The sequence below is a fragment of the Emydura macquarii genome, unplaced genomic scaffold (assembly GCF_026122565.2).
Source record: "Emydura macquarii macquarii isolate MOO-44397 ecotype Brisbane River unplaced genomic scaffold, CSIRO-AGI_Emac_v2 contig_1947, whole genome shotgun sequence".
NCBI classification, from domain to species: Eukaryota; Metazoa; Chordata; order Testudines; family Chelidae; genus Emydura; species Emydura macquarii.
Window position 1 is genome coordinate 396,585 of NW_027132084.1, and position 26,376 is coordinate 422,960.

At 43.9% G+C, this 26,376-nt stretch overlaps 1 protein-coding gene across 3 annotated transcripts in view; it reads right to left on the reverse strand.

The window, feature by feature from the left end:
* Window positions 1–26,376, reverse strand: part of TRAPPC9 (trafficking protein particle complex subunit 9) — a 420,270-nt gene that overhangs the window by 349,345 nt on the left and 44,549 nt on the right. For all 3 annotated transcript variants that reach the window (XM_067558312.1, XM_067558311.1, XM_067558313.1), the window contains exon 9: window positions 15,025–15,168. In XM_067558312.1, the coding sequence (XP_067414413.1) occupies window positions 15,025–15,168 (144 nt within the window). The remainder of the gene's footprint in view (window positions 1–15,024; window positions 15,169–26,376) is intronic.

The following is a 26,376-nucleotide window of genomic DNA, read 5'->3' on the forward strand; positions in this document are numbered from 1 at the left end:
ATGGTCAACTCGTATGTTATTTCATATGTAATCAATGTGTGATAATAGAATTAAGTTGTAGGTATAGATATAAATTGGATAGGATCAGAGGAGTATAAGATTGACAGGGAGTGATAAGTGTGTATTAGGTCTATAAGTAAAGCAAGGTTGTAATGCAACATCTACAGGCGGAGGCCTGTAAGATTTCAACTTAGGCCCACTAGGCCTGAGGCTTAAGAAAGCTTGACATAAATAAGTGACCTAGAAATAACCTTATGCAAGTAAAGTTACAAGGTAACTGCAAGAAAAAAAAGTGTGCCAACAGGTGATATTCCAGGAAAATATACCACAACGTTTCCCTCTAGATACTAACATCGGAAAGTTCTATTCTTAGGTTACCATGAGAACATGTTTATGTAAATGTAGAGGCACAGGAGCCAAACTCATTTAACACAATTATCAATTCCATTTAAATAATGGCTATATCTGTAAGGCTTACACCTTAAGAATAAATGTGCTTGCATAGGGAAAACTGAGTGGTACCTTATAACTACAGGCAATTATGCAGTATATAGCCTCTGGAGAGAAAGCAAAACAGGCCTGCCTAGGCAGTCTGACTGTTGGGGTTTTCACAGTGTAGGGAGGGAACCATGCAACCTGGAAAAACCCTAATCGGACAGGAGACATGCATTTCCATGCAATAGAGGGGACAGCTGATTAATGTTTAAACTGGGGAGAGGGAATGGCAGCTGGGCTGGCTCCCAGCCAGCGATAGCTGCCCAGCTGCTCTCACTGGCAGGGAAACCCAAAGCCTAGCCAGCACACAGGGGGGATAAGCCACAGCTGAGCTCAGCTCCCCGCAAGAGGCGGGGAGGCATGGAGCCCAGCGTGGGGTAGGGGAGCTGCAACTGGGCTCAGCTCCCCACAAGTGAGAGCAGCTGGGCAGTTCTTGCTTGTGGGAAGTGCGGAGCCTAGTGCGGGGGGAGCCGTAACTGGACTCAGCTCAGCTCCCCGCCAGTGAGAGCTGCCCAGCTACCAGCAGGGGAAAGGAGGGAGCCGCAGCTAGGCAGCTCACTTGGCCTAGCACAGCTCCCCTCCCACATTTAAACATTCTATTTTTAGAATGTTTAAATGGATTTTTAATTGAACTAACTTTTACATCCCTAGTACATGCACACTTGGCTCCTTATGTCAACAGGGCGCATCCTCACCACAAGCACTTGTATCAATTGTACTGTCCGTGTGGAGCAGTGTGGGAGAGCTCTTGAAGGCTAATAACAGTCAACGTAATCAAAGCAGTGTCTAAACTGACACTGTGCAGACCTAGTTATATCAACCGTGACTCTATGCCACTCAGGCAGGTGGTGTTACTACATCAGCATGAGCCAAATTTCAGTGAAGACACTTCCACAGCTAGGTTGACATAAGCTGTCTTGTGTTGACCTAACCGTGTAGTGTAGACCAGACCTAAGTAAGGCATGTATGATGGTTCTTGCTCTACCCAGGACTGAGTGTCACCATGTTACCCTGCCCCCACCTCCTGCAAGAGGGAGTCCTCCTGCCTGTGGTAGCTGGGTATCAGCTCCTTAATACCACCAGCCTGTCAGCCAATCAAACATTCTCCTCCAGACTATGCCAGCCCTGTCTTTGCCTTGCAGAACAAGAGGTGTCAGAATAGTCAACAGTAGACAACAAGAATAGTCAGTGACTGTTCACGGAAATCCCAGATCCTCTGCTCCCAAAGGAGCAGTGTACCCCAGTTTACCACTTTTACCTTATAACACCGCTCCTGTATAATACACAGCATTTATAATAAAACAAGAGGGTTTATTAAAGAAAGACTAGAGGTTCCACTGGAAAAAAGAGGTAATGGAAACAAATGGTTACAACACAAAACAAAACCATTAAACACGAATTAGGCCCTATACTAACTGTTACCTTTCCTATCTAATAAAGTAGGTTTTCCCCCCAAAGTTCAGTCTGTTTCCAAACTGTATGGTTTGACAGAAACCAGGATCCAATCATTCATGAAACACTCTCACTGAACAAGCTATCTCCTTAGTGAATAGATGCAGTGTCCTCCTCCACCCTATAATATCCTAAATCAGTCTTTTGTCTTTATTCACAGATATGAAGATCCCCTGTGTGTTACAATGTTCCTTTTTACCTCAGTGATTTGATTGTTTGGCATTATCTTTGACAGTTTTAAAATGACAGTTCTGGGGTGGGGCAAGGGTAGACAATTTAACCTTGCACTACATCACTCCCACTTGAATGGGCAATCACCAAGGTATGATTCCCTGGTGACAAACTCTTACTCCACGAACTTAAAGCATAGTTATATTATTCCATAAATATCACACACACACACACACACACACACACACACACACGACAATTATTGTGAGTATTGGTAAGTTATAAGCTTTCTGTAGAGACCTCACATGCCATCCTTTATGGATAAGTATCATGAAAGCGATGCATTAGGTGTAGTGAGTTTGTCAAAACTAAGACAGGTGCTGCTTGTAGAAAACAGTGATCCCTTTACCTGTTGGCATCAATGGGCCTTAGGGTCATAGTATGGCCATAATTACGGGTTTGTCTACACATGGAGTTATTCAGGAAAACAGGGTTACTTACCAGTAATTGTTGTTCTTCGAGATGTGTTGTTCATATCCATTCCAATATAGGTGAGTGCACGCCACCGTGCACGGGTTTCCAGAACCTTTTTCCCCCTTAGCAGACCCCATAGGGTCGGCTCTAGTGCCCCCTGGAGTGCCGCGTGCATGCCGCGGTATATGAGACACTGCTGACCCTACGGTTCCTCCGTCCCTTTTTTCTGGCAACTCCGACAGTGGGGACAGAAAGTGGGTGTGGAATGGATATGAGCAACACATCTCAAAAACCAACAGTTACTGGTAAGTAACTCTGTTTTCTGCTTCTAGTGATTGCTCATATCCATTCCAATATAGGTGATTAAAAAGCAATACCTTGGAGGTGGGTAGGAGTTACCAGTGAGCTGCCCTCAACATGGCTCTGCCAAATCCCGCATCTTCTCTCACCTGCTGCACTATGGCATAATGGGACGTGAAGGTGTGCACCGACGACCAGGTGGCGGCTTTGCAGATGTCCCGCAGGGGCACTCTTTCCAGGAAAGCCACAGACGAGGCCTGAGCTCTTGTTGAGTGCACTGTGATGACACCTGGAGGTGATACATTCGCCTGCTCATAGCAGCACTTGATGCAGGAGGTGATCCAGAGATGCACTGGGTGGAGAGAGGTGATCCTTTCATCCGGTCCGCCACTGCGACAAAGAGCTGTGTCGACTTCCGGAATGACTTCATCCTGCCAATGTAGTAGGCCAGAGCTTGTCTCACATCCAGCGAGTGCCATCTCCGCTCCTCCTCTGAACCATGTGGTTTGGGAAAAAACAAGGGCAGGAAAACATCTTAGTTATAATTAAATTGGGAGACAACCTTGGGAAGGAAGGCTGGGTGGGGTCTCAACTGCACCTTATCCTTAGAGAACACAGTGTAGGGGGGCTCCAAGGTCAAAGCTCTAATCTTGGAGACCATCCTAGCCGAGGTAATGGCCACCAGGAAGGCTACCTTCCATGAGAGGATGAGCAGCGGGCATGAAGCCATGGGTTCAAAGAGGGGCCCCGTAAATCTAGAGAGGACCAGGTGAAGATCCCAGGGAGGCACCAGGTCACAGACTTGCGGATAGAGCCTCTCCACCCCCTGGAGGAATCTGACCGACATGGGGTGGGAGAACAGTGATCTCCCTTCTAGCAGCTGATGGAAAGCCGAGATGACCACCAGATGAATCTTCAGGGAGGCTAGCGCCAGACCCTGGAGTTTTAGCTGCAGCAGGTACTCCAGGATTGCCTGGATAGGAGAGAGGCTTGGCGGGATACCCTGGGACTCGACCTAGCAGGTAAACTGCCTCCTCTCAGCCTGATACACGACCTGTGTTGAAGGTTTTCTGCTGCCCAGCAGAATTTGTTGGACCTACACCGAGCAGGCTCTCTTCCCCTCCATCAGCCACAGAGCCTCCAGGCCCTGAGGTGCAGGGAATCCAGGTCTGGCTGGAGCATGTGACCATGGTCCTTGGAAAGCAGGTCGTGTCATCTCGGGAGCTCCACTGGCAGGGCGATCAACAGGTCCATCAGCATACTGAACCAGTGTTGTCTCAGCCAGGCCGGGGCGATGAATATTATGTCCACCCTGTCCCTCTTGACTTTCAAGAGGACTTTGGACAGGAGCGGAATAGGGGGGAACGCGTACATGAGGGTTCCCTTCCACTCAATGAGGAATGCGTCTGATACTGAGCCCAGCTTGCGACCCCAGAGCGAGCAGAACCTCAGGCACTTCTTGTTCCAGGACAACGCAAAGAAGTCCAGTTACGGAACACCCCACTTGCGGAAGATGAAAGTGCCTACCTCCAGGTGCAACGACCAGTCATGGTGGGGTAGAAACGACCTGCTGAGGCAGTCTGCCTCGTCCTTCCTCAGCCCCGGGAGGTGAGAGGCAGACAAGTGAAAGTCGTGCCTCACTGCAAAATCCCACAGGCAGATGGCTTCCTGGCAGAGGGCCAAGAAGTGCGCACCCCCTTGCCTGTTGATATAAAACATGGCTGCGATATCGTCCATTAGCACCTGCACCACCCTGCCCATCAGGAACTTGAGGAACACCTTGCACGCCAGTCTGACGGCTCTGAGTTCTTTTACACTGATGTGCAGGTGCTTCTCCTCCCCCGTCCAGAGCCCCTGAGTGCCCAGGTCCACACTGATGTGGGTTCCCCACCCCACATCCGAGGCATCGGAGATCAGGGTGACCGACGGGGCCAGATCCCTGAAGGGAATGCCCCTCAGCACAGCCCCTGGGGTCCTCCACCAGTTCAGGGAGTCCAGTACTGACGGGAAGTGTGACCATCCTGTTCAGGGTGTGTCTGCTTGGACGTACACCGAGGCCAACCATGTCTGGAGCGGCCTGAACTTGAGGCGAGCCAGCCATACCACATATGTGCAGGCTGCCCTGTGCCCTAACAGCTTCAGGACGTGTCTGGCTGTCATCATGGAGCACCGGCGCACCTGGGCGATAATTGCAGCCATAGCCTCGAACCAAGGTTGCAGGAGGAAGGCTCTGGCCTGGGAAGCATCCAGGGTGGCCCCAATGAACTCTATGCTTTGCATTGGGGTTAGAGTTGATTTCTGCTTGCTTATGAGCAGACCCAACCTGCTGCATGTGGCACAGGTAAGGGTCACACTGTCCTGTACGTGGGACCTGGACCTGCCCCTGATTAACCAGTCGTCCAGGTAAGGGAAAATCTGTACCCCACTGCACCTCAGGCGGGCAGCCACTACCGCCATGCACTTGGTGAATACCCTGGGGGCGGACGAGAGGCCAAAGGGCAGGGCCATAAATTGGTAGTGGGAACCAGCCACCATAAATCAAAGGAAGTGCTTGTGGCTGGGAAGGATAGATACCTGGATACATAGATACATGCATCGAGGGCAGCACACCAATCTCCTGGATCCAAAGCAGGGATAATGGAGGCTAGACCACGTAGAACCTGATCTGCTTGATGAATTTGTTTAAGCGGCGCAGGTCTAATATGGGCCTCAGGCCCCCCTTCGCCTTGGGGATGTGGAAGTATCTGGAATAGAATCCTCTCCCTATTTCACTCTGGGGAACCGTTTCCACTGCCCCCAGATCGAGGAGGATGATTACCTCCTGCAAGAGGAGTTGCTCGTGAGAGGGGTCCCTGAAGAGGGATCGGGGGGGGGAGGGTTGTTTGGGAGGCGGCATGTGAGCTGTAGGGCGTGTCCTTGGAGGACTATCCCAAGGACCAACGGTCTGATGTAATGTTTTCCCATTCTTTGTAGAAGGGCTTTAATCTGCTTAGAGAAGGATGGGACGGATCCAGGGAGATGGTAGGGGTACCACCGTCGGGCGCACCATCAAAATTGTCCTTTCTTATTGCCTGAACCTTTGGGGGGGCCCTTGCTGGGAGGCTGAGGACAAACTAGGGGGCCGACCCAACTCCATGTTTCTGTCTCTGCCCCTATTAGGCTGAAAGGGCCTAGGCGGTGGCCTAGGACGTTGCTGTGCCTGGAGCCATGACTGATGCCTCAAGGCTTGGAGTGTATAGAGGCCCAAGGAACAAAGCATGGCCCGCGAATCCTTAAGGCCATGCAGCTTCTCATCAGTTTTGTCTGAAAACAGGCCTGACCCATCAAAGGGGAGGTCCTGAATTGACTGCTGCATTTCCTATGAGAGCCCCGAGGACTGCAGCCACAAACACCACTGCATGGCGATAGCAGAGGCCATAGCCCTGCTTGCTGTGTCTGCAGCGTCACTGGCAGTTTGGAGTGCTGCCCCTGCCACTTTGATCCCCTCCTCGAGAACTGTGGCGAAGTCCACTGCCTAATCCTGGGGCAACGCCTCAGCAAACCACCTGAGGGAGTTCCAGAGATTAAAGTTATATCTGCCCAGTAAGGCCTGGTGGTTTGAAATCCTGAACTGTAATGGCCCAGTTGAATAAACTTTTCTCCCAAACAAGTTCATTTTTTTGTTTTCCTTGTTTTTGGGAGTGGAACCTTGGTACCCTGCCTGTCCCTCTGATTGGCCGCATCCACCACCAGGGTTCCTGGGGCCGGATGTGTAAAGAGGAACTCGAACCCCTCAGCAGGGACATAAAATTTCTTTTCAGCATCCTTGGATGTAGAGGCAACCGAGGCAGGGGTTTGCCACAGGGCCTTACCAAGCTTAAGGACCCTGTCATGAACTGGCAGGGCAACCCTTGATGGGCTCTCTGCCCCCAGAGCACCAAAAACGGTATCCTCCTCCTCTGATAGTTCCCTGACCTCCAAGTTCAAGTTAGATGCCACCCTTTTCAGCAGCTCCTGGTGCCCCTGAAGTCTCCCAGTGGCGCCCTGTGGTCCTTGAAGGCTGTTTCATCTGGAGAGGAGGACGACGACTGTGGGTGCTCACCCCCCTGGTGACGGGGTGGCCCCGTGGAGGGTCCCTCCTCTGGGTCCGATTTCTTGTCCAAGGAATGGCCCTTATGTTCTGTGTCTGTTGTGGGTGGTCCCGACTGCACCCCCGAGGATGGAACGGACCCTGTCCCTTGTCCCATGTGAACCCCCATGAACCCCAATAGGGCCATTGCCAGAGACCCTGGGGCCAACCCGGTGGTGGCATCGGCACCGGCTGATGAGCCTCCTGGTGGTGTCTGCTGGACCCTTGAGCGTCCTTGCCTTTCCGGGATTCAGAGCCATTGGAGTGGCAGTGCCAAGCCCGTCTCCAACCCTTACCGCTCCACGTCGGGGACCAACCTCTCAATGAGTCCAAGGAGGCAGACGAAGTTCGCTGCCATCTTCGCGAACAGTGCCGACGCAAGGCGGCACACTCTGACGAGCTCAATGTGGAGGTCCGTCATCTTGACACCAACGACTTCCGGTGCCGCTTGCCCTTAGGGCAACGGGAACGGTGTCGTCGGGAGCCTCTCAGTGCCAAACCCGACTTTGAAGACCGGGATCTGCGGCGCATTGGCGTGGGCGAGCCCATCTGCCAGTGACCGGGTCCGGTGCCGCCTGTACGAAGGGCTCAGTGTCAGGGACTGGGAGCGTGAGCTGTCCCTATGCCGCAAGGTGATCCTCACGCGGTGCCACCTTGTCTGTGTTGCCTCCGGCATCGGGGACCGACCTTGGTACCGTGGGGAGGACCTGCTCGACAAGCGGGACTTGGAGCCGAGAGGGGAGCTTCCACACACTACCCTCAGTGACCATCTGGTGGGAGACTTTTCCACCCTTGTTGGGGGTCTCAACCAGCCTTCAGGGGAACCCAGCGTGGGTTTGCCTCGGGACACCGGCCCTCCCTCCCTCGGCGGAGGGGTGGGTGGAGGCATGGGCAAGGCCATCAGGGCTCTTGCTGCCTGACAAGCCTCCGGTGTCGACAGCACTTGCAGGGGCATTCCCCCACCCCCAGGAGTCGGGGGAGACTCCCTGCTCAAAGATGCAGGCAACGGAGCAAGCTCTACGGGCCATGGCTGGTGCACCTCCGCACTCGACCCCGCCCGTGTCGCTGGCTGCCTCTTTTTCTTCGGCACCGGAGATGACTCCCTGCACCAAGCCGACTCCGGTGCTGGTGATGTGCTCTGCACAGAGGAGACGCTCGGTGCCGAGGTGGAATGAGGCGGCTCGGAGGCCGGTCGGAGCACCGCTTCCATCAAAATAGCTTTCAGCCTAACGTCCTGCTCTTTCTGAGTCCTAGGCTTGAAAGCTTTACAAATCCTACACTTCTTCCTCCGGTGCTGCTCTCCCAGGCACTTGAGGCAGCAATTGTGAGGTTCACTAACTGGAAAAGTCTTGCCACAAGCAGCGCAAGGCTTAAAGCCAGGTGACCCGGGCATGGCCTGGCCACCCTAAGCCCCTAAGGGCTTCTATTCTATCACTAACTACTCTACTGAACACCTAACTAACTCAACAACAACACAGTCCAATAAGGGGAATGGTACTTGCGAGAAGCAAGAGACATTCCAGCAACGTCATGGGTGGAAAGAAGGAACTGAGGGGCCGTAGGGTCGGCGGTGCCTCATATACGGCGGCATGCACACGGCACTTCAGGGGGCACCAGAGCCGACTCTACAGAGTCTGCTAAGGGGAAAAAAGTTGCGGGAACCCATGCACGGTGCAGTGCACTCACCAATATTGGAATGGATATGAGCAATCACTCGAAGTAGAACAGTTGTTACTGATTATTTCTGTTTTGCTTAACCCATGAAAATGTATTAAATGAAACAGAAATAAGGCTCTTTTATTCTGGAATATGCACATTCACACATGGTTGCTATTCAATAGTAGATGTTCCTAAATAATTCCCTATGTAGACAAGCCCTAAGAGATGTACATGTTCACCATACAGCTAAATAAGAAATGAGTATCTGCAACACAGATCAACTTCCTTGCAAACATTGTTCTAAAAGTGCAATTTTAAAATGTATTGTGCCGTCTTATTTTCAGTCTCCTAATTCTTCCAAATCTAAATCCATTTAATCAGAATTCTCAAAGGCATTTTTCAGAGAACATTACCGACCTGCCAAATTTCTATCCTCAGCTTTATTTACTGTAGAAAAGAAAAATATTTCAATAATTCTAGCAAGCACGAGATTCCTATTCATATGCTCAAAAGCAGCTGTATCATTTCGGTTCAAACTTTCCACAATAATTAACATTTAATCAATCACGAGGCCCTAAAAATTTCAGCCCAATAAGTGAATTTTTTAGAAAGTAATGAATGACACAAAAAACACCAGTTAGAAGATTTGAAAACAGACTTATAGCATAATGGAAACAATAATAAGCTCCTAAAGTAATAATAGCACTAATAAGTGGTATAATGCTGTAAATTCAAATTACAAAAAGCTGAATCTTAGTGTCTTGATTTGATACTCTAATATAATCAATGGCTTCAGTATTGTTTCAAATAAATGAAAAGATTCAAACTGCAACATGGCAAGCTCTTGATTTTATGCATAACCATGCAACAGAGAATCTTAATCCATCTCTACAGTAAAACATTTTCAAAGAGAATACTACGCACTACACATTCGTATTTCTGATTATCTCTTTCTTCACAGACCTAGCCAGCTACTTCATTATTAAAATGTATATACCAACACAGCAGAAAACATTTTTCTGGTTCTTTGACAGAAAGAACTAAAAAAAGCAAAGCAACTTGCTATACCAGATGAACAATTAATTCTGTTTAATTTAAACACAGTTATTGCTGAACATATCACTTTGCACTAGTATTCATCTGCTATAAATGATCATGAATACATGCTAAATTTATGCTGAATAGTAGACATGCTTTTTAAATTGCTAGAACCACACATTAAATATTAAACAAATGGCTTTCCACCTCAGAAACACCGAAGAAAAAGTAGACTTATGCTGTACAAATCTTTTGTAATCATAAAATTAAATGACTATGAAAGATAGAAGAAAAGAATGATTTTCTCTATACCAAAGTGCAGGAAAAAAACGTGGCTGTTTTTTAAAAAAAAAAAAAAAAAAAAAAAAATTCAAAATCTTGTCCCGAGAGTATTTTTATGCTCACAGAACAAGCCTTTAGGGATCCCACCACTGCAAATTAGGTTGGCAGGCAATAATGAATTTGCTGTAGCAGGTCCCAGGATGTGGAACTTGATTCCCTTTGACACCTATCTCTAAAGAGGAAGGTTAGTCTTCTGACTAAGAAACAGAAACATGACTACAGCTATCTGAGTTCAGTACCGAGCTCTACTACAGACTTCCTGTATAACATTGGGCAGGTCACTTAATCTCTGGGTGCCTCTGTTCCCCATCTGTAAAATGAAGATGACAATAGTTTATATTCTTTCTTTGATTTTTAAAATGGAGGTGCTGTAAGGATGAACTGATAAAACAACGTTTGTGAGACTCTAAGCCAAATATTAAAAGATATTTAGGTATCTAACATTGAAATCAACGGGAGTTACACACCTAAGTGCTATTAAAAAACTGGCCCTAAGATACTATCATGAAGCAATAAAAATACATAGATGAGACACTCGATCCTTTCTGTTTTAAAAACATCTTAATGTTCCCAAAAATATTTTTACTATGACCTTTTCTGTGGGTTTTGTATTTCCCAACTCCCCTTTTTGTTTTGTTTTTTTCCCTTTCCATCATTTCAGATTTTAAAAGTCTCTCTCAATTATGCATAATGTATTTTAACTTTTTTTAAAATTCTGTTGTTTGTTCCTTCAGAAATAAAGTAATTTGCTTTAAAGACAAAACGAACCAAAGAGAAATCCCTATTGGTAGACATGCTGGGAGTTAACTGTTCTGTTTTCTCCATATACAATTACTTGTCAAAGTATCAAAGGTGACATGAAAAAATGATTTACAGATGTTGATATTTGCATAGTGTGTCTGTGTGTGTGTGTGTACGTGTACATACATATATAAACGGACTAGGTTACATTTCTATACTTTGTTTTAAAAAATGTATAATTAAAACAGCATATCAATCTTTACCTAAAAGTCTAAAAGAATTAATTTGTCCATTGGGGATATAAATATTGTTTTTGCTATACTTTATGATTATCGAACCAAGTAACTCCACTCGGAGCAAAGGAGCTGCTCTCTTTTGCTAGAGTCATTCTTAATACAATTCTTTATGTCGAATTATTTTATTCAGTTTTCCTACACTTCCAACCGTGAAGCAACAATTGAAAAAAGAAAAACATTAATTTAATTTAGGGGAGGTGGGGTCACGAACTTGTCTTTGAAAAAGGGGGAGGGAAAAAAAAAACAAAAAACCACTTATCGGGGGTCCAGTGTTGTTACTTATGGTAATAAATAACCTTATAGCCAAGACTTTTTCTTTAACACACACACCCACACACACACACACACACACACACACACACGCCCTTAGCAAAACAAAGAATTACAGTAGCTGTCACCTTTTGTTTTCTTATTGGGCCTTGTTTATATTACCAATTTTCCCCCTTGAAAAAATCCTACCAGTGTTACGATCCACTCAATTCTTCAACTGATAGCAACAGCATTGACAATGCACTGGCAACCACTGGTGTTTTAATCACTATTTAATGACAAATGTAACAAACTCCATCAGAGACACGAGGTGGGTGAGGTAATATCTTTTACTGGACCAACTTCTGTTGATGAAAGTAAGAAGCCTAAAGAAGAGTTCTGTGTAGTTCAAAAGTTTGTCTCTTTCATCAGCAAAAGTTGGTCCAATAAAAGCTATTACCTCACCCACCTTGTCTCTCTAATATCCTGGACCAACACAGTGAACACACACCAATGAAATGTAATACAATATATGAAATGTAATACAAATGTAATTGAAATGTATTTCTTTTGAAAGAAAAAGAAAAAAAGGACAGAAATTCAGAGAAGAGCATCCAACCTCCAATACGTCTAGCAAGTATAAAAAGTTCTTAGATAAACCTTGTTGAATTGGATTCTAATGTGCGCAGCTGCTGAAGGTTTCATGTCCAAACTTAACGATGGCATCACTGCCCTGGAAGACTATTCAACGTAATGTTAGATTGTGCTTGTTAGCAAGTGTTCCCAATATATTCAGTCCAGGGGCATATGTCTTCTTAATTGGATCTATTAGTCACTTTCACTCAGGTCATCTGAAACATCTTCTCTATTAAGACTTGCAAACGGTTATGAAGATCCTTAGTAATTGTTCAGTCAATACATAATTTACTTTTTAATCCTCCCTCGTAAATCAAGCAATGGTTGTATATATGCATATTTTATACAGAGAAAGAAAATACTGCAGCATAAGGCAGTCAACCTTATTCAAAATTTGCATATGGAAAATGTCTTAAGATATTTCATTGTAATGTTACATATGAAGCATAGAATACAAAACACGCAAGCTATGAAATGGTACATCAACTTGTTTATTACATTAATATCAGTTATCTTTTGCTTGTGCAAAATTTTATCCTCCTATATGTAAAGATTTAATCTGGAAGTTTGCAACCAACTGTTATTCCTTAATTTCTTTAAAAGACACCTTTTATTTTATTGGAAAACAATTATATGTTCTTGTTTTTCCCCCCTCAAATGTGCTCACCATAACTGAATATGGTGGGTCTTTGCCTGGCTGGCAGAAAATAAAGCGGATGGGGTTCCTTTAAGGGTCCCTACTTTGGGATATGACAGAGAAGGGCAGAGGGGGAGGAAAGGGGGGACAGGAAGTAACCAGACCACGTGGGTGCACTGAGCCACCATGTACACTGGAGCGGGGGAGTTGTATTTATACACCAGGCAGCCAAAAGGAACTTTCTCATCAATCACTAATCAGCAGAGTGGTTCTTCTAGGGGCTGGGTGGCTGGCTGGGGTCCTCAGACTAGGGAGTAGTGAGCACGGGGCCTATTCGGAGAGTAGGATGGCTGGCTGACTAGTTAGGCACTCTTCCTGCTGCAGAGCGAGAATACATGATCTGGGCAATCAAATGTGGCAATTAGTATGAGCTCTTTCAACAAGTGAGTGAGGCAGGGAGGCCTACCTACCAATGCTACCAGAGAATTGTGAATGTGACCCAGAGTTAGAAACAGGCAGGTATCTCTATTCACTGTTAATAAACTAGTAGGACTGTGAAAATTGGCTAGGAGGATCGGGGCATCCAGGAAGATTACTTTGTATGGATTACAAAGCATGGATTCCTTCATTTTAACACCACAGGTCATGGCCTTCTGATGGGTATTTTACACTTGGCAGTAAGCTGCCTCCCTAGTTAAAAGGTGCTCTCATGGCCATTCTTCAAGGCCAAAGGAAGAAGGGGATGCCAACTCACATGTCCTCTGCAATCCCAATTGGAGGCTCTGAAGAAGATATAGCTATCTGAGTTTATTATCCCCCACTTTCCTGCCTTTCCAACATTACAAGTAGTACATCAAAGTAAATGTTTGGCTGTTTGGGGGCAGGGGAAGGAAGGAAAGATGGGGGATAAGTGTCAAAACTCTAACTGGGGGGCTTGAAAAATGTTAACAGCTTCTGTTTAAATGTAACCGCTGCCATCATCTGGTGCCATTCTCTTAAAATAACTGAAAAGTTATGACATACCTGAAACATTCAGCACTACATATATAAAATAAATTTTATTTGGTGCGTAATCCACCAAATTCACCAATCTTCTCCATTTTCAGATGGTTCACACATCTTCTGGCCTTGTTAACCCGTGGAAGCTTGACAGCTCCCAGCATATTCGCTAGTGCAGCATTTTGGATCAACTACAATCACTTCTAGCAAAACGTTTTAGATCTGCTTTACATCTCTCTATGCCCTGATGATTAAATTAACCCAATAACAATATCCAAATAGTTTTCACTCAGGTGTACTATATTCATTTCTGGTGGCTGCTTTCTGGCTGACAGAGTAGAAGAAGGGCATCAGCTGGTCCCAGAACATGCCCCTCTTGGTATGTCACTGAGAGCCAGCTGCTAATCTCTGGGGAAACTGGCTGCTTGGACGTGGGTCCAACGCCAGCAGGTTTAAATATTGATTAATGACCTGTTTTCTTGCTCCCAGTAGAGCACTCCTCCATTCAAGGACACTCAGGGCTGCCTCACTGCTGAGGCCCAGCAGTGAGCTTACAGGGGAAACTGGCCACCCTACCTGTGGGCTAAATGCACAATATTGTGCCTGCACAGTTAGTCATCAACTGTGACTCCTTCCACATGATCCTGAAGGAAGGGATAAATACAAAGAATTTAGCTTATACCACTGAATTATCCTCCCCAACAGGGGCCTCCTTGTATGTATTTGGATGCCACCACTGATGATTATCCAGGGACGATGGGATACACCACTTCAACTGGAGAGCAGATATATTCTTGGCTGACATTAGGAAGAGAACTGTTAGCTATCCAGGAATTCAAATGGGGGTGGAGAAGCTGCAGCAAAACTAATTACTGATGCCTTCTTGGGGCAGGTGTCCAGTACAGATAATTGTTAAAGAGAAGACATGGTTCCCTGATTAACAGGAGTTGGAAATGAATTTAGGGGAAGGCATCCTATAAGGAAGTTGAGAAAGGGGGGGTTGAATCTCCTCTTGCTTAGTGCAGTGGGGTGACAACAGCCCTTTTTTTTCCAGTCTGCCCCTTAACCCTAATACAGGAGAGGAGAGCAGGGTCTCAGTAATGGACTGGGACCAGACTAGAAAGAGCTCACAGCAGTCCTCCCAAATAGGTGAACACAATCAAGGAAAAATGATGATTTGCACTACACAATTTATTACTGGGCATTCCCATATACGTTAAACGTATAAAGTTACAACCTAATTAAAAACAGACACATTGCATCTTGTCTTTCTTCTGTGTGGCTAGGACAAAAAGTTTTCACTCAATTCCTTTTAAGATGATACCTCTATAATGTCTGTTAATTTAAGTACATTTCAAAGCATTAATATCACATCACCTCTTCACTATGACCCACAATAAGTAATTTACCTTTTAAAAAAATCTTACCTTGATCAGAGAGAAAATCCAGCATGGTTTGGAGAAGGAAGGACAGGTGTCGGACAGAAAGAGCAGGATTCCCCATTCTTCTAGAAGCATACACTAACTCATGAAGCAAACGCATCTGCACTGCAGCCCAACCTTTATGAGTTCCTATAAAATAAACAGGAAATCATTTGTTACATTTTTAATAAAACCTGAAAGTGACTTAAAAACCCGATAATATTTGGGTCCTCCAAAGATGCTAAAGAAGAAATTTAATGATGTTTATGTGAAAGTTGCAGACTAAAAAACATCCCAAATTTTAACTTGAAAAAAGCACCAGTATAATGGTGGGGTGTAGCTTTGTTTGTTTGTTTGTAAATATATATGTAAAATATTTTAAAAATTAAAATTTGATTTCATATTCTCTTCCAAATTGCAAAGATATAAATTTAATGTGTAGTAGAAAAGGAAATTACTGACTGTGTGTTAACTGGAAGTTCTTCAAGATGTGTGATCCCTAGCTGTATTCAACTGTGGGTGTGCACATCCGCTCCATGTGCCCAGAGTTGGAAAATTCTTGAGAGCAGTGGCCATTGGTCTGCACACTGCCATTGCCTTCCTTATGTTTCCAGCCAAAAGCATAAAGGGTGGAACGGACTAAATGCCTCTTCAGTTCCTTCTCTACCACAAATCTAATAAAGATTCAAAGGAGGAAAGGAGAGTGGATCATGGAATACAGATAGGGACCACATATCTGAAAGAATCCCCAGTTACCACAAGGTAAGTAACTTCCTCTTATTCAGAGGGGTAGCCATGTTAGTCTGTATACAACAAAAACAACAAGAGTCCTGTAGCACTTTAAAGACCAACAAATTTCTGCGGGCATAAGCTTTCATGGGCTGCAACCCATTTCGTCAGATGCATAAAGTGGAAACCACAGATAGGAGGTATATATATACATCCAAGGGTGAGAAACATGGGGAGGGCAAGTGCTATCAAAGTCAAATCAGTTAGGGTAGATGAGGCCTATTCACAACCATTGATTAGAAGGTGAGAATGTGTGAACAGTGACAATTACTTCTTGTAATGAGATAACCATTCCAAATCCCTGTTCAGACCGAGTCTGATTGTGTCCAGTTTGCATACGAGTTCCAGCTCTGCAGTTTCTGCTAAATCAGACATAAAAAATGGTAACATTGATAAGCCAGTAGGAGAGCACTTTAATCTCCCAAGACACTCTGTAGCTGACTTGAAAATTGCCATACTTCAACAAAAAAAACAAAAAAAAACTTCAATAAACAGACTTCAGGCAGTCCAAGAAACTTGCTAGGTTTTTCTGCAGTTATGAATCCTGGCCTCCCAGGAAGTCCAAGTGCCCTGTGACATATGGCTGTTTATGTGGGTTCCCTAGCATGAGAGAGAGGAGTCTTCAATGATCATCTTATCTGGCAAGGAGGGTGTGAAGAGGATGCCCACAACGATCTGATGGGCATCTTTCCACCACATTAGAGAAGACATTACTCTGGAAATAATTGTTACTATGGTATTCATGCTGTGTTTGGTTGGTGAATACACTGGAGCCATGCCTGAAGACAAGATAGGTGGAGTCTGGCAAACGGGGTAACATGAAGTGCATGAAACCATGTGCCCCAGGAGGGAAAGACAAGTTCTGACTGGAGCTCAGGGTTTGTGCATATCCTCATCTATCAGGTACCTTATGGTGAGAAGCCGGTCCTTTGGTAGATAAGCTCTCGCCATGACTGAATCTACAGTCTACAGTTTGCATCAGAGTGAGGATAGACTTTCCCAAGTTTACATTGATTCCTAGGGAAGAAAATACTTGAAGCATTATTCGGGTCAACTCATAGGCTTCCTGGCAATAAGAAGACAATAATTGAGACGAGGAAGCCATTGAAACCGTTCCATCTGAAATAAGCTATTACCAAAAAGACCTTGGTAAAGACCATGGGACAGTGGCAAGGCTGAATGGCAGTGCCCTGTACTGGAAGTTGTCAGGACCCACTATGAACCTGAGAAAAAGTCTGTGAGAGAGGTGCATAGCCACGTGAAAGCAAGCGTCCTTCATATCAACAGACGTAAACCAAATGTCTTTTCCCAGGGATTATTGATGCCAGAGGGACCATGCAAAATTTCTGCTTGCAAAAGCGGTTGAGATTGCAGAGATCAAGGATAGGTCTCCATCCCCCTTTCTTTTTGGGTACTAAGAGTAACCTAGCACATAGAGTAACAACCTTTTCCTTGTTGTTGATGAAGTACCTGCTGCTCTACTGCTCCTTGCTGGAGGAGGGATTCCACTTCCTGCCTGAGAATCCCCTCATGAGAATGATCTCTGAAGAGGGACAGGGATGGGGGTTTTGGAGGAAGTAGAGAGGGAAACTCAATCACATAGCTGGATTGGATAATATCTAATACTCACTTGTCCATTATTGTGGCACTCCAGTTGTGGAAACAGTGCACTAAATGACACTCAAAGGATATGTGGGAATCGGGTAGTTGGGGTATCATTAAATTGGTTGCAACTCTCATCAAAAATATTTTTGCTGTAGATGTGGGAGGTGCAGGGAAATGAGAGGAAGGTCATAAGATCACTGATGATAAAACTGTTGAGTTGCCAGTCTATATTTTTAAGGCTGCCTGTGGTGTTTCCTTCTGGGGGCAGGCAAATATATTCCCAGGGTGTCAAGAGTGGCCCTGAAATCCATAAAATAAATAAGGATTCATTCTTCTTTTTACTGACACAGTGGGCTTCAAAGGGCAAATCCTCCATGGTGTTTTGGACTTCCCTGGGAAATCCCAAGCAAGCATGCGCTGTGAGTCATGACTACATCACAATGGCCATTGTTATTGACTCATATGATGTGCCTGTTGCATCAACTGTTGATTGAAGTGCAGTTCTGGGCACCAGCTTACCCTCTTCAATCACAGCCTGGAAGTGAGCTCTGTCTTGCTATGATAGTTTGTCTATGAAGTACATGAATTTAGAACAGTTCAGATAGTCATACTTTGCCAACAGTACTTGATAGTTTGCTACATGAAACTGAAGGCTAGTAGGTGTGAAGACCTTTCTTCCCAACAACTCTAGAGCCTTAACAGGAGAAGTGGATTTAGGATGCTGTTGTCTAGATCTCTCCATGACAGCCTGGATAAGAAGAGAGTTAGATGTAAGAAGATCAGCACCAGAGACAGCATTTAGCCACACAGTGGGTGGTTTTGATGGCCAGAAGAGAAGGAGAGGATGACAGCAGCAGCAGCAGCACACGGAGCCAACAGCAGCAGTAGTGGCAACATCAGAGTGACAGAGCAGAAGGACCACCTGAGATGAGTCAGAGGGATTTAATAAGGAAGAAGGAAAGTAAGTATAACGATTATGGATAAGGAATGTGTGAGTATGATTGCAAATAAAGCTGAATGCTTGCATCTGAGTGTCCTCTTACCCCAACCTAGTCTATGATTGCCTGATAAACACTCATAGAATGTTATTTCATAGCAATATTATTTAATGTATAAAACTGTAATGTTACTTTATATATATGTATAAGATCTGTGTGTTACATTGTAATAGGTTTGGTATTCTAATACAACATTGTGTTAAGGCTTTCTACCTATGTATGAAGGGTCTGTTTCTCTCTGTATTATGTGTTTGCAACACTGTATTTTCACTATGCTGTGTGCCACACTGCACTAATTATTAACACACAATAACAGCATATTGTAATATGCAACTGGCGTTTGTCTGGTTTTTTGTGTCACATTGTATTCTTTCTTAACTAGTCAATGCATTGTAACAGATTATCACATTCAAAATAAATGTTATTTTGATTTTTAAGAATTGCTGTTTAGCGGTCAATTCTTTGAGCGAAAGGCTGTATCCATGTCCTCCCAAGGGTAAACAGACAGTCAGTTCTGGGGAGTTTCCCAATAATCTAAAAGAGAAACCTCTCGTAAACCCTTGCAAATCTCCTACAGCAAGCCACCTCCTGCTATCCACTTACAGAGATAAGGCTTATGACAGGTTCATTAATATAACTAAGCCATTATAGGATCTCTTGGGTCCAAATTTTGGGATAACAAAGGTATAATCTCACCTCATTGTTTATCACGCCCAATTCATCTATGGAGCTGCTTTCAACCCCTTCATACTATATCAGAGTTGGGCTGATTTGTATTATGGATTCCAGATTCACAATGGTCTGAAATCTGGTCTTTGGTAGGAACGCCCTAGTAGTGAGGGAATCCAGGTGCGTGCCTATAAACTCCAGTTGTTGCACAGGCTGTAGGGTGGATTTTTTGCCATTTATCATAAGCCCTAGTGTGTGAAATAATGTCCCCGTACTGTGATCTGCATGAACAGCCTCCATATAGGTGCGTGCTCTTATTAGACAATCACTGAGACAGAGGAATATGGTGACCCCTAGTCTGCGAAGGAAACCTGCTACTACAGCAAGTACCTTGGAGAAGACTCTTGGAGCGGAGCAGTGCAAAGGCCAAAGGGTAGCGCCATGTATTGATAGTGGTTGTTGGGCAGTGTGAATCTTAGGAATTTTCTGTGGGACAGATGAATAGCAACGTGAAAATATGTGTCCTGAAGGTCAAGGGCTGCAAACCAGTCCCCCTGTTCCAGCTTTGGCAATATGGTAACCAGAGTAACCATCCTGAATTTTTGTATCTAAGAATTTGTTGTTTTCTTAAATCCAAAATGGCTCTTCAACCTCTGGTCTTCTTTTTGGTGAGAAAGTAATTAGAATAAAAGCCTTTTCCTCTGTGTTGGGAGGGAACATGCTCTATGTCACCTATTTGGAGTAAATGATCGACCTCCTGTAGTAATAGTTGTTCATGAGATGGGTCCCTGAAGAGGGACGGGGAAGGAGTTTGGGTTGTAGGTATGGAGATAAAGGAGATAGTGTATCCAAATTGGATAATTTCTGGTATCCATTTGTCTGATGTTATGTTTGCCCAGTGTTGGTAAAAGGGCCGTAGTCGATGTTTGAACAAGATGGACTCTGGCTGCGGAAGGTAGGGTAGGTCGTACAGACACTCAACCAAGTCCTCAAATTGTTGCTTTGGAGGGGCAGACTGGGATGTTGATGGCTGCTGGTTAGTCTGTCAACGTCACTGTGGCCTTTGTCGGGAGCGTAATTGTTCATACCATCTGTTTTGTGAGTAATATTGGTATATTGGAATTATATGGCTGATACCTGAAGGGTCGTCTTCTTGTTGCAGGTGTGTAGATTCCAAGGGTGCGGAGTGTAGCCGTGGAATCTTTCATGGTATGCATGACTTCATCTGTTTTTTCTGCGAAAAGCTTTGCTTTATCAAAAGGAAGATCCTTGATCATTGTCTGACGTTGTTTAGGCAGGGCTGCAGAAGGAAACCATGATGCCCTACACATGACAACAGCAGTTGCCACAGTTCTAGTCGCAGCGTCAGCCATGTGAGGGAAGCCTGCAATGCTGTTCTTGCGACCAATTGCCCCTCTTTGATCAATTGGAATAATTTTTGTGATCGTAATTTGATAGTAACATGGCATAGTTTGCCACTCTTAACTGAAGAGTAGCTGATGTGTAGACTTCTCTGCCCATTAAATCCAGCCTTTTGTCATCTTTGTCATGTGTGTCGACTTACGATTTTGTTGCTTGTTCCTCTGGTTAGCAGCTTCTATAACTAGGGATGGGTGAAGAGGAACTCAGTATCTTTGGCAGGGACATAATACTTTTTGTCAGATCTTTTACAAGTGGGGGGGATGGAGGCAGGTGTCTGCCAGATGTTATTTGCTGGCTCCATAAAGGCATCATCCATCAGAAGGGCAATTTTGGTAGAATGTGAGGTCTGAAATATTTTAAGCAATTTCTGTTGTGACCCTGCCACTTCCTGGAGTGGGATCTCCAAACTGTCCGCCATCTTCTTAAACAGTTCCTGGAACTGCTTAAAATCATCTGCAGTCCTCAGGGGTGGGAGAATTATGGTCTCGTCAGGTGAGGAAGATGAGTTGTGTGTGGTTGGAAGTATTTCTTGCTTCAGACTCATATCCTGTTAGTCAGCAGGACCAGTTGTTTCGGGTCCTGTTTGAGTAGGTCTAATAGGTGATCTTTCTCTGCATCTATAGGAGGTTGACAGGCTACTGCGCAATGGAGAGTAAGTAGACCAGGTGTCCCAGCCAGGCTAGTGCATACGATATGGTAGAGCAAACCATGGAGGCACAAAACCATGGATATGTTGGTTGTCTGTGATGTGGCCAATGTCTGGATGGGTGGCTTCTACGTGATGATTGTTGGGAAGAAAAGGTAGCCTGTTCACCATCATACCCCTTATCACTGGAGAAGAGGATGGGAGACATGGGCTGCTTGTGAGTGAACTGCACTGAAGAGGAGTCAGTCCCGTAGAGAGGTGATAGCGGGGAGGATGTTACAAATTCCTCCTCATTCTCATGATGTTTCCTCTTTTGAACATGTTTTCATGGAGCCGGTGTTGTTGGCTCTGTCATCAATGACTGCGCCAAAGTGTGCTCCATAACATTTTCCTGTGTGGACATATCCATCGGCACTGTTGGTGCCGTGGGTGTCCTCAGTGCCGTCAGGTGCTCAGGCTGTATCAGCGCCGTCAGTACCGTGGGTTTCGCCGGTGCCAATGTAGTCTGGTCGGCGTGTGTTGGTGCTGTGCCGCTTATCGGCGCCGAGGTCCACGTCAGTGCCGATGTTGTGGCAGTTACCCCCGTTGTACAGACCATTACTTTTGACAGTGCTGTGTCAGCACAGGGTCATTTAGTTTTGTCTCTCAACTCTTTAGAGGAGCAGTGAGAGTCTCTCCTTGTCATGGAGGTCAATGTACCTGAGGAACCTAAAGCCGCTTTGGTATTGAATCCTTTATCCTTTTCTGGTGACCTCCTTTTCTTGGCATGCTCCATTGTCAGTGGCGTAGAGTGCCTTTTTCTGGTGTTTTCATGTGAGGAGCTGTTACCCTGCCCAGGGTCTCAGGCAGGTCTTAGAGACCGCTCCCCTGAGTATTAACTTCAGGCAGAGGTCCCTGTCATGCCTGGCTCTGGCTTTTAGGTTCTTCCAATGGACACATTTCTGGGCAATATGCCCTTCACTGAGGCATCTGATGCACTCCAAGGGTCCGTCCAAAGCTGGCATAGCGTTCCTGCGTGAGGTACAGCATTTGAAGCTGGGAGAACCCGGCATAATCTTATCTATAACTTTTGTTTTTTTAAATGGGGAAGGTTTAAGGCAAGATCAACTAAACTATGGGTAAAACTGACTAACTTTACGGGAGGGAAAAAAGACATTGAAGATTTCTATCAGGCTGTGAAAAACTGCTGGGAACTCCACCGTGGACCGCGGATGATTGAGAAGGAACTGAGGGGCCCAGATATCACATGCTGAGAAAAGGGCTCCAACAGCACTACGAGATGGGGACAGTGCATGCGCAACCGGATGGGCACTGCTGGCAAAATCTCTGATTGAGGAGGCAAGGACATGCCAACACCCGGAGTGGAGCACCCACAGGGACACTACTCAAAGAACAACATAGATACTTGGATAACTGAACCTTGCCAAAAATACTTTAGACACTTCGATCAAAATGGAATAATATTCCCCAGTGAAAGTTACATAGTTAACATTTAATAATTTCTAACAGACACCATCTACTGCCTATTAATAAATGCATCTACAGTAGCATACAAAGGATATGGAATTTCCTATATGTTCACAAGAACACACAATTGCTTTGTTCATGTATGAAGGAGCATGTGTGGAGAAAGATACGTCAAATACAGTCTTAGCTATCTGCACATGCCAACCACTTAGAGGACTGGGGAGGGGCACAGAAAGAGGCTCACATGCACGTCAATGGACACCGCTATTCAGGTTTCACCATCAGTGCACCTAGGAATTGGAATATACAGAACGCTTGAACAAATAGCTCTTCTTACTACATCATACAGTATGCACCACACACAAGAGCTATTGCACAGGAGAAAACTCTTCCATGTTACCTAGCAATTGTCAAAAGATACAGCCAATCAATCAGCTGGTTGGATTTTTCCTTATAGGGAAAAAGTTACACAAGTAGTTTTGGAAAAAGTACAATAATGGAAAAATTAATAATCATGTTCTGTCATTCCACTTACAAATACCTTAAGTAACATTCAATAAATAATTTTTTAAAACTCTTTAAAAAACAACAACTTATCTGCAACAAACAAAAGATCTATGAACAGGTTAATGCAAAACTTACACAAGATAGAAAAAATATTTTTAAGATAAACTAATAAAATTATAACTGTGTAAATAATGACTGTACTTGGAAACAATGTTTTAATTTTTATGGCAGCTATAAATCCAGTATTTGAAGTGATGAAACTGAAAATTGATGTAATAGTAGTCACATCCAGCATATTAGCCTTATCAGTAGCATCATATCTGTATGCACCATGACAAGATGTGAGAGCCAAATGTGACCCTACAACCATGAACAACCTCTTAAATCATAAAATGCATATTCTTTAAATATTGAATAAATCAACATCACATGAAATATTCACAAATGTTCATTTCCAGGATAGAAACAACAGTAATTATAAGCACTCATAAAAGAAGTACGAAGTATGCCCCTCGCTTTTTGTGTTACTGGTCTAAATTTAGATCACAGTCTTCAATGTCTTTCCTTGGTTTTTTTTTTTTTTTTTTTTAACATTTCAGAAATAAAATAATCTCTGCTATCAACAGATATTAGACAAGAAACACTGCAACAGTTTAACAAGAGTACAGTCTACAATTTCTAATATGGAGAAATGTAAGCACTAACCCATAACAGTGATTTATGGATCAAGTATAAAACTGTTATATGCTATTTAATGTCAAATATTAACACAAGTTAAATAAAAAAAATGACCTAGAACACATTACAGAATGACAGCCTACAAGTTCTCTTTTGACAGAGCCAGAAGTTATTTTTAATCAACAAAGCACTTTCATACAAGAACTATGTACATACAACTTCAACAATGTATATACTTTTCTCCCTTCAAACAAAAAATCCAAACCTAGTTTGGTCCGTTTCCTATTACGTTTTAAATATGTAATCACATGCCATAATTTGTCCAGAGCCAAACTGCAAGTCTGAATTAAAAGAGCCTGAAATGTTCATAATAGACAATTTAAAAGAATCTCCTGTAACAAACACACTTAAGAATGATATATAATTGACTCCAGCAAGCCAACAACAGTAGACCTAAAATCCCAAATTTATGCAAGTTTATTCCTTAACCAAAAAAAACTAACAGAGCACTCTTCAAAGAGGTGACACACTGGCTTCATCTTGCACACCAAACTGTCATTAGAACAGAGACTCACATGGCAGTAATTCAACCCAACTCACAGAAAAGAGAGCTGCCATACACAAATATTGTCTAAGCCACCCTCCATGCTGTACTGATTATGTTATGAATATAATCAATGTTTTGCACTTTACTAAATATGAAGTTAGTTTATTTGCTACATTCCAGTTGTACTAACATATGTGACCAAAGTCAACTCTGAATTTCAGTCACACTGATCTTGGTGCATTTTAAATTTCGGCAGTCACTGAAATCTAAACTAGGCCTCAACTGCTTCTGAACTGATCAAACTGACCACTGTAGGAACATATCAAACAATCCATTAAAATTTCAAGTGAGATTATTGAACATCTCACCTACATTCTCTCTAAATCTGGACAACTGTTAGATGAAGGTAAATATTATATGTCTTCCACTAACTATACTCAGGGTAAAAAATATTTTATTTGCCTTTTAGTACAAAGGTGTTATGGTTTGTAAACACAGACATCTTCTTTTGCTCTGAACTCATTGAAAAGTTTATTTTATTCATATTATTGTTTGTACTGCAGTAGTGTACCTAGTGGCCCTAATCAGGATTCAGTTCCCCTCTGTGTTATAATTTAAAAAATAAAATCTAATGCCCCAATCATGAAAGGCTTATACATGATGTTTAACTTTGCAGGACTCGAACCTATACATATGACCAAAGAAACAACAGGTGAGAAAAAAAGATTGTGTGAGGACAAGGTAATAGTTGACCAATCATATTTGTACAGTAAGCAATAGTCACAGCATGCTCACTGCTTTACTGCTGTCAACTATTTTACTTGAATACATTTATGTAGGGATTATTTTTTTAGGGGTGACTTGGGAGTTCAAACAATGGTGATGTAACTTTAAACCACGAATTAGAAAAATTACTCATTGCCCTCGTTCTAAAGAAGCATTTACCAGGAAGCTCAACACAGATTAGCATTTAAATGTTAGCAAGTGTCATAGAATCATAGAACCATAGGATGAGAAGGGACCACAAAGCTCATCTATTCTAATCTAACCCCCCCGTCACGATGCAAGATTTATTGTGTCAATACCATCCAAGACAGATGGCTATCCAGCCTGTTTTTGAAAACCTCCAGTAAAGGAGATTCCATTGTCCTACTGTTCTTACAGTTAGGAAACTTTTCCTGCAATTTACTCTAAGTCTGCTATGATGTAGTTTGAACCCATTGCCTCTTCTCTTGCCTTCTGTGGCAAGAGAGAACAATTTCTCTCTCTTTTTTATGGCAGCCTTTCAAGTATTTGAAGACGGTTATCATGTTCCCATTTAATTTCCTCTTTTCCAAACTAAACATACCCAGTTCCTACAGCCTTTGCTCATATGGCTTAATTCCATCATTTTTGTTGCTTACATTTAGAACCTTTCCAGTTTCTCTACATGCTTTCAATATAGAAGTGACCAAAACTGGACACAGTACTCCAGCTGAGGCCTAACCAGCACTGAATAGAGTGGTACTATTATCTCTTGTTAATTGCACGCTATGCCATTGTTAAAGCAACCCAAATCTGCATATGCTCTTTTTGCAATAGCATCACATTGACGATTCATGTTGAAGCTGTGATACACCACAACTCACAGAACCTTCTCGACAGTGCTGCTGCCAAGCTAGTTATTCGCCATTCTGTATTTGTGCATTTGGGTTTTCTTCCCTAAGTATAGCACCTCACATTTGCCTTTGTTGAATTTAATTTTGTTGTCCACAGCCCAGTTCTCCAATTTATCAAGATCCCGTTGAATGTTAGCTCTGTCCTCCACAGAGTTTGCAATCCTCCCTAGCTCTGTGTTATCTGCAAATTTGACCAGTATGCTCTCTATTCCTATGTCCAGGTCATTAATAAATATGTTAAATAACATGGGACACTGAACAAACCCCTTTGGAACCCCACTTCACATCTCCTTCCAATCTGACATCATTCCATTAATAATTACTCTGTTACCAGTTGTTTAACCAATTATGTATCCACTTAATGACAGTTCT